At 40.4% G+C, this 9,902-nt stretch overlaps 1 protein-coding gene across 1 annotated transcript in view; it reads left to right on the top strand.

The window, feature by feature from the left end:
• Positions 1-587: 587 nt before the first annotated feature.
• Positions 588-9,902, top strand: part of neo (ZP and PAN domain-containing protein neyo) — a 72,981-nt gene continuing 63,666 nt past the window's right edge. Inside the window, exons 1-2 of the mRNA XM_086907120.1 lie at positions 588-960; positions 2,194-2,588. Coding sequence (XP_086763246.1) covers positions 2,225-2,588 — 364 coding nt within the window. The 5' untranslated portion in view covers positions 588-960; positions 2,194-2,224. The remainder of the gene's footprint in view (positions 961-2,193; positions 2,589-9,902) is intronic.

Raw genomic sequence — 9,902 nt, 5'->3', positions numbered from 1 at the left:
ACTCGCAATCCCCCCCTCCGTGTACACGTCACGAGCGTATCCTCCCCTCCCCCTGCATTAACTCATTAGCGTGAATTCGCGATCCTCGAGAGAAAAGTGGATCCACGAAATTTCTTATTATCTCCAAATGCTCAAATTATGGCGAAGAAGAGGAAGAGGATAACGTAATAAATTTCTCTCTCCCGTCCAAGAAGAAGAAGAAGAATAGAAGAATTTCACCGCGTTCGATCCGTGAAAATACGTGCGTTCGTACGTGAACGAAATCGGGGTCTATCATCGGGTACGTCGACCGGGGTACGAGAGGAGGGGGGGGGGTCGGCAGAGCGTGCACCAGATATAGAGGAATAGGGGGAAGGTTGGGATGGAGGGGGATGGGGGGAGAATTCGGGTGGAGGCAATGGACACGGTGGCTGGGAGGGAGGAGGAGGAGGAGGAGGAGGTTGGCTTGTTTTCAATGGTGTCGAAGCCGCGATCGAATTGTGCGTACCGTTCTGTCCTCCTTAGTCGGCAGCGGTCCCACTGCCCCCTCCCCCTTCTCAGGTGAGCTCGAGGAAGAGTCGTGCGCCGCGGCTCGGCCAGGTGTACCCAGTGCCTAAGAGCCAGCCGGTCGACGTCGTTATACCCTGCAGCGCGGGTACTCGCGAGGTATTCGTATCGTATTATCATTGCAAATCGGCCAGTTTAATACCAGGCGTACGTGGTAACGCGCGCGGGCTCGTCGAACTCTGTGAAATCTGTACGTCCTCCTCCTACGCGTGCACGAGTTGTGTATCTCGTTTTTTCGTTGCGTTATTCGGTGCGCGCGGCAACCGATTTTATTTCCTCTTCCTCGAGGAGGAAGTCTGGGAGGAGTGAGTTCCTGCACACGCGGTGGAATATATATCCTCGATCGGGTGGAAAGAAGAGGAAGAGGTCGTCTTTCGAGGGGGAGGATTTATTCGAGTAACGTAATTTTGACAGGTATGGGAAGATTGAATTTTCTTGGTGATTTATACGAAGTGAACGAGTGCTATGATGAAACGTGTTCTTTAGGGACTTGTTATTATACTTATTGTTTCGTGTTGAATTTTCGAGCGCGCGCCAACACGCGTGAAACGACGATCGAAGAGTAAGAACGATTGTTTAGTTTCGCGCGATGGGAATGGAGAGGTATGCGAGATGTTATTCCCTCTCTTTCCTCTTCTTTTCTCTTCTTTTTTTCGAGTCGATGGAACGACTCGTGTTTTTACAGGGAAGGGAATAGCATGTGGGCACGAGAGATGGGAATATTCGTGGAAGGAACAATTTGTTCGATCGATTTTCAATGGTTACGAGGTGGAGGTGTAGGAGGATCAAAATTGAATGGAAAGAATAGAAGGGTTGATTAAACTGTGATCGCGTCTCTCTTATTATATCCGTTGAGAACGGATATTCGATTCGTGTTAATCTTTTGCGTAATCATTTTTCGAATTCACTTTTTTAAAATGATATATAACGTGGCGAGGTGTCGAATCGAGAAGAATCGGAGGAGGAAAGAAAAAAGAAAACTTGTTCTTGGACAAGTTTCGTCGTGTGATGAGAAAATTGTAATTCAAAATGTAACAGAAATGATCACTTTCACGTAACAAGTACCTAATGATTAACGGCACTTGGCCAAGAATCAAAAGTCTCCAACAACTTCCCGTCCTCAAACCATACTGTTTGCAATATCTATTTATAACCTGGCTAGTATGCAAATAAATTGTATAACAGCGAAAAAAGAATAATCGTTAATTTTACGTTATACGATCTGCCACGTTGCAAAGGATGATTCAGGGAACAGGTTGAACGGGTTGAAAAACGGACACCGAGTGTCGGGACGAATCGATCTTACTTATAGATCCTGACGATAAATAACATTTCAGATCTGTATCGGGAAATATTTGAATTTCTAATTAAAGTAAAAAAATAAACTCGAATTATAAAACAACCGCCACAACCGTATGTAAAATCGATCCCCAAAAAAAGTCTCATTTTTAGAAAAAAAATATTCCTTCAACACGAATATTATAAACGTTAATTTAAAAAAAAAATCACTTGAACGAAGCTTCGAACGTATAATTTCGAGAGAACGAATTTTTAATAAGAATTTAAAAAAATTTCCACACAACGAAAGAATCCGCTCGACAAAATAACCATCGCCATTTTTTTTTTCCCTCTTCTTCTTCTTTACAGTTGAAGATCGAGTAACAGGTGGAGCGGCACGATGACAAGACTCATCACGGCATTGCTGCTGGTGCAGGCTATCGCGAGGTTCGGTCGCGTGGCAGCCGCAGATTCCACGCACGCGGCTGACCAACCGGCCCCATCTGCGGTCCCATCGGGGCTTTCTGGGCCAGATTACACCGGGCCATCGGCCGGTTCCGACGAGTGCGACCCAGAAATGGTCGGGTTCGAGCTGGTCACCGGCTACGTGTTCACCGCGCCCACGAACATGCTCGAGTCCATACCGGGAACCCTGATGCTCACCGATTGCTTGGAGACCTGTCAAGCGAACGATTCCTGCCAGGCGGTGAACTACGAGACGGGCCTCTGCGTTCTCTTCAGCTCGAACGCCGACAGCAATCCAGGTAAGATTGAATCGTTATCGTACGTACTCTCGCGCGTGGATACCCTATCATCCGTGTAGGGTCAACAGAGTGTACAGGGTGGCTCGTTCAAAATATTTTTTACACGACGAATATCGCGAATTTTCTATTATAACACGATCCTTACGATACGAATACGCTCTATGCATATTATATATTCCATTGTACAATTCAAACCATAGCTTCTCCGCAAGTATTCCCAATTAAGAAAAGAAGAGTATATTCAGCGAAATAATTCGAACGTGCAATAATTCGTCCTCTAAATGATCACAACTAAGTGTGACACCCTGTAGACGAGGAGGCAATCGGTCTTTCTCCCGTTTCGTCGACGTTGAACGGCATCCACCGCGGTCCCTGCATATATGTATGCCCGTTGACGGATAAGGAAATTCCACGAAGCGGAATGATTAAATGCCTGCGGATGGACGCGGATAAAATAGACGTGTGTGTCGTTCGGTCATCGCGCCGCTTTTATGCGGCACGTGAGCCGCCTCTCTGAAGGCGTAACGGGTTCGATACACGATATTCGGACGGGTTGTGTGTGTCGATCGTATGCGAGGAAGGAAAGTATGCGTCGAGAAGGTCGGGCAAAGAGGAGGAGATCGAGGTCAACGTGGCAACGTACCACATTCGAAGCGCGTGTGTTATCGGTGCGCGCGCGCGTCCCATTTACCTTTAATTTCCGCGAAGGTTGTCTCTTTGCTCCTTGATTTGCAACAACAAGGGGATAGGCCTGTTCGATTCGTTGAAATATGGGTCGAGAAGAAGGGAAAGCGATTATTTGTAATTGGCTTATCAGAGGGGTTGGCGTCGAGGTGATGGGTTGAAGAGGGAGAACTCTGTTTCCCGCCAGTTTCTGGGGAGCTGTTGTTGCGCAAGGTTATAAATTTTAATCCGAATCGAAATTTGCTTTTCGAAGAGCAATTAGACGGGACGGAGGATCGTTATGGAGGTATTTATCTTTGGTAATTCTGAAATTGAGGATTTATCGTTATTAGCGGCAGTTAAGGAAGGAGGGGGGGAGGGGAGGGTGAACTTGGAGGATCGTTGTGATGGAATTTAGTTTCTGGGGCGATTCTGGGAAATTCGGAATTTTCCAATATTAATAATTGGAGATAGAATATTTATGTAATAATAATAATTATAGGAAATATAGGAATTAGAACAGGCAACGAAACGAATTTGTGTCGAAAAAAGGGTGTTTTTTTTTGGCAAAGTGCATTCTTGCATTTTTAACCATTTTTAACGGATCCGACGATAGAATTTCCCGATTCGTATTTCATTTTTCGAACGTATATTCGATTGTTATTAATCGTCTATTTCGCGGATTATACGTCCAGGTATATATCGTAATCCTTGTTTGCCGATAGAATCGCAATATCCCACCGTATCGATTTTGTCCGTCGTGTCGAAAAATCCGCAACTTTTTCAGCCCCGGCTAATACCTGCAAACATCCTTGTTTCCTAAAATATTGTTGACACTCTGTATCAAACGCATTCTTTCTCGTAATTTCCACAAATACGCAAAATAATTTCAATCTTTCAATAATTCTTTATAAAAATATTATTTTTATACGCGTCTTAAATAATAAATTTAATCGATTCTTTCGTAATCGATGTAAAATAAAGAATCAAAGCAGAGGAAAATTTATAAAAATTATATATATATATATATATAAAGTAACGAAAACTCTTGAACGTTTGACGATTTTATATTGATTAAAAAAGAAGATAATACGTAACGGATTAAAAGAACAACCCGGAAATCTTACTTATCCGTAAACGTACTCCTCCACTGTACACAGAGACACTCGAGGCAAGAAGAGGATCCTCCGTTTTAAACCGTTTGATTGAGCCACGTCGATTCAAAATCACCTTACGTTCTATCTGTCTTCGATTCTGTCCTTCTCTCCCCCCTCTTTCCTTCCACTCTCCCTCCGATCTTATTTAAATTCTTGCAAAGTACGAAGCAACGTTCGCACTCGCGGCGCGAGTTGATTTTTCTACAAAACGTTCCTCGAGAGCGAAATATCGAGAGCCGGTCGAAGGGGATTTGTCAAGCACCCCTCGACCTACTCCAACAATCGCGTCGTCGCCCTCTCCAAGGCGTCGAATCGAAGACAGTTTTAAGCCATTCCGGGGAAGAGCGTCGTCGCACGGATTACGTGTTAAAGTTTTACCGGTGCAAGTCGCTCATTTTTATGTCCCTCCTTTTCCTTCTCCGTTCTTCTCGTTTGAACGGGTTTTTCGCGTGGAAAAAAAAAAAAAAAGAAAAAGCCTAGAAATTCCGCGCATGGTTGTACATGGTTTCAAAAAAAAAAAAGAAAAGAAAAAGAACGAAAGAAAACAGACGAGTTCAAAAAAAGAAAAAAAAATATCGAGAGAGAATATCATTTTTTCGCCACTGCTCTCGAAAGGATGAAACTGGAATATGCTTTAAAGCATCCTGGCAAAAGTGGGGAAAGATTCGTTGCGAGAAAAACGAATTATTGGATTATCATCGAGGGGAGGAGAGGAGAGGATGGAATTGGGGAAAAATGTATCCCGTGACCGGTGTAAATACGGGGAATTCTTCTTTGAATTTGATTAAAAAAGGGAGGGAGATTAATTGTTTTGGTAAAAGTTTTAGAGGAAAGTTGATCCAAGTTAGTTGGCAACGCGTATTAAAAATATAATTTGGTTTAGAGTTGTGGCTTGTGGTGTTCTTATATATCGTGTTATTAGAGGTGTAATTAGAGATGACCAGTTAGAAAGTAGAGTGTGCAAGAATGTGTTACAGTATCTAATGTTTCAAAAAAAGGGATTGAAAAATTTGGAATTGATATATTCAGATGAATGTTCATTCGAAGATTAATGATTCATTATTCTTAAATATCTATTTCCACTATTTCTTCCATTAATGTCTTGTATAATCTGCAATTTTATAGCAGAAATTTTATTATTGAAACGCAAAAAAGATCTTCACAAAATGGAAAAAAAAAAAAAAAGTAAGCAAGATTTTTCTTCATCCTCCTATTATACTATGATTATACATTTTATTCGTTGATATAATTCAATGAATTCGATGATAATTTAACAATTTAATAATTTCGCCAATTTCAAATAAATTAATTAAATTTCACGTTAAGAGTTATTACAGATAAAATATATAGAAGGTAAAATGAATGAGATGAAATATATGTTACGAGATACTGCAGTATACTATATGATTCATTTTCAAGTATCGTACAACTTTACTTCAATTAATTTCACAAATTAATAATTTAACGATTTTATTATAAGGAATAATAAATCATACATAAAACGGAGCATAAGAATTTCCTTATTAAAATAATTTAAAATAGATAACGAATAACGTTAACTAACGCAACATTAAATAATATAGTAATAACTTTGTATATATATATTTATTATTACGAAGAATATATTATATAAAAATTGGCTTATGAATATATGGAACAGTCGAATATACTTGTCTTATCTCGAATGCAGTATATCTTTTGCAGAAATCCATACGCTTACTTAATACCAATATATGAAACAACGATAAAAAAAATAGAAATATTTCTCAAACTTTTTTATTTACAATATATATACACACTAACTAACTTTTGATCTTTCCCAAAAACTTTTAAAAATTCTCTCTCCCTACATTTATAATAACAAAAAAGTAATCGCCTTCTTTAAAAATAACTTAAAAACTTTTATCTCGATATATCACAGGAAGAGTACAAAATTTTCAGACAAGAAATTTTAACAATCAAACGAGAGAATTCTCTGTGCAACGCTCTGCTTGAAAATGATCCAAACACCGATAACATGTTTATTAGTACAAGCTGAAGGTATATCGGAAGCGGAATTCAATTATATATAGTACGCTAATTATACTTCCACCTTCACAGAGCAGAGTTTCCTTTAACAATAAGAAAATAGAATTTCGCGTAAGGGACGGAAGAGGGGAGGGCAGAACGGATAAAACATTTTAAACGCTTAATGGGTTAACGATTACCCCGCGTAACAAGCAAAATTCCCGGTAACGCTAACAATGAACCCACCTCGTACACGAGGTTTTCATTAACGAAGCAATCTCACCTGGTCGAGCGTGTGTTCGGATTGCATTTTCATCGAATGTCATGCAGGAGGAGAAAAATAGTTGCAACAATACCCGTGTAACGATCACATGCATTGTCAAGGCGGCTTCACCGCGCCGGTTCCTCATGAATAATGGATACACGGCCATAAGTAAGTGTAATGAGAAATGCGCTAATTGAATCTTCCGGGGTGTAATTAATATAAACCACGCGTCCGTGGCTGGCCGACCTGTAAGCATTAATTAAATAGCAAATGAGTTTGGCGCACCAAACAGAAAAACGGTGTTATTCCTCCACCTTGCTCTCTGCGCGGTTTATCGCGTCGAATATTATTATTTATATCGTTTAAACAATCGAGCAACCGAGTTTCTTCCCCGTCTTTTGAAAATTTTCGAATAATCGCATCGAGAAGAAAGTAAATGGAATTCGATGAGAAAGAAAGAGCCGAGAATTGAATTTGAACAATCGGGGGGAACGCTTTTACAACAATGAAAACCAATTTCCCTCGTCGTTTCTGTTGCGCCTCAAATTCACGTTGAGTTCGAGAATTCGATGGGTTTCGCGAGAGGAATTATTCGGAAGGAGGATCGTTGAAATGCATAAATTTGCAGGGGGTGTGATGAAGAATAGATATGGCGGGTATCGAGCGAACGATTCGCTCGTTTTATTCATTTCCAATCAGTTTTCAGAAAACAGAGAGAGGGCCGAAAACAACGTTTGCAAACTGGAACGAATTCGATCAAAAAAAAAAAAAAAAAAGTACTATTTCACGATAAACTATTTCCATTACTCCATTCCCGAGAGTGTATAATGTAATACACAGAAATTATAGCGTTTGCTCGTTGACTGGAAATATTTTTCCATTTAAATTGAGGAGTGAATTTATCAAGATTGAGCGAATATAATTATTTCTAATTTTATCGAGAGGAAAAAAAGAATGGTTTACATGCAAAAATAGTAATGATTATATTACCACTTTTTCGATTAAAAAATATATATTATTAGAATATTGGAAGATGGATTCATTCGTAGCAATATCCATACACGTATCCCCCTACACAAACCTATAAATCACACGTGGGCGATACAACGCGGCGAGGCATGTTTTATCGGTCAATTACATTGCGACCGATATTGTGATCGCGAAATCAATTATTGCGTGTTATTTATGCAGAGGCGCGTATATAATTAAGGAAACGTAAGGGAGCATCCACGATATATTTTTTTGCCCTTGTATCAGAAAAATCGAATTTCTCGCGCGTAATGATGATGAGCAGACCGAGAAGAAAAAAGGAGGAGCAGGGTTGATATTACGACGAAGTTGAAAAAAGGTCGAAGGAGGAAGGGACGATAAACATGCAAAAGATTCGGAAAGAGGCTTGCCGTACAGAGATACACCGGTTAAGACAGTTTGACAAAGTACCCTTTTTCCTCCTTTTAACCATATCTTATTCTCTCCATTCTTTCTTTTCGACACCCGATTAAAACTTGGACGTTATGTATCGCGAATTTAGAAAGCTAATTACCGCCACCACTTTGAGCGAGCACCGTAAAATCGGCCGTGTCAAGCGTGCTTGCTTCCGTGGTATTTTTCACGAAGAAAAGAAAGGAATAAAAGGAAGGAAAGTAAAAAAAAAAAAAAAAGGAAAAAAAATGGCGAGTGGAAGAGCAAAGATGGATCGATCGTGCGCCTCGAATTTCTCGGAGGATGCGATTGACATGGTTACGCCTTGATGACTTCCTGACACGAGCTTCCTGTAACAATGATCCAGAAATAATGTGTCTCTTAGCGGTATTGAGACTTTTTAATTTTCACGGTCGTTGCTTCCATTGTTGGCCGATACGGTTCGCAGATTTACACCGGATTTACACGAGATTCTTTAATTGCTTTTTTTCTATTTATTTTTTATTTTAATCAAATTAGTGAACTTTGGTTAGTGACAAAGAAAAAAAAAAGAAAAAGCTTATTTAATTATTAACGCACATCATACAAGCATCAAAATATTATCTCATCGGATGAGATATTGATAATTCTACATTCTTCTATATTTCTTCTATTTATTCAAGATCTTCCAACTCGTGATATTAAGAAAATTAGTCCAATCTTTATGCGATCTTCATTGATCTTTTATCCTCGTCTAAAATTCCCCATCGAATCAAGACAGCGATAAAACACGAGAGAGAGAGAGAGAGAGGTAAAAGAATAAATACATTATCCAGGATGAATAAGGAAAGGAAATACGGCGCGTAGCCAAAGGGGAACCCGGGGCTAGAGGTTCAATAAAAGGCTTCGCATAATTCTTCCTTTCCCTCCCCCTCCTCCGGTTTAAACAGCGTTAGATCTAAAGTTACAAGCATTATTCATACCCGTGATACAGGCCAAGCTAAGCTAAGATGTATGCACATTGATAAGAGACGGCGGTTAGGTAAACCCCTCTCCCTCCTCTCGTATCACATGGAAATTCCTTCCTAACGTGGGTTTTAAACGGGACGGGGGAAGGAAGGAAGGAATCCTCGTCAGCCAGGTTGGTTTTGCACGTTCGGATATTTTTGTTTCCCCGTGAAACGGGACCAGAGATAGGTTCGCAGGACCCCGTGTAACCGCGGGCCCCGCGGTGATCGACGATGGGACACAATGACGACACAGCAGCGGCGCCCTCCCCGTCACGATCACGAAATTTCTGTACCCGGGCCCCGTTACTCGATGATAGGATCGTCTAACCGACCCACTCCCCCCCTCCGACATTCCCCTCATTCGTCTGGAACCCGTCTCTCCGCCTCGAAAGATCCTCTTATATACACCACCGGTATTGAGCATGAGGCGGTAATTAGTCGCGGGATAATCTATTCCAAGTAGCACGCGAGTAACAGAGGTCAGGCTAGGATGACCTTTCCTCTCCTCTCCTCTTTTTTTTTTTTTCATTGCTTGACGGATTTATCCGCGAAATTAATAATCTCTCTCTCTCTGGCTCTCTCTTCTTTTGGGAATGCATCATCTCCCCAAGAATTTTTTTTTTTTTTGAGTACGTTGATGAAGTTGAATTTATTGTGTTTGTTATTTTATTATTTTCTTCGTGAAGTGATTTATTTTGGATTGTTCGTTAAATTAGAAATATAATAAAGGAGGGGAGGGGGATATTTTTTGGAGATTTTACGTTTTGGAAGAATCAAGTAAGATTGATTTTGATTTTTAAAAATTCGTAAA

Source organism: Apis florea, unplaced genomic scaffold, assembly GCF_048593485.1.
Source record: "Apis florea isolate Af1SG1 unplaced genomic scaffold, ASM4859348v1 contig_2748_pilon, whole genome shotgun sequence".
Classification (NCBI taxonomy): domain Eukaryota; kingdom Metazoa; phylum Arthropoda; class Insecta; order Hymenoptera; family Apidae; genus Apis; species Apis florea.
This window is presented reverse-complemented; position numbering and strand designations above follow the sequence as displayed.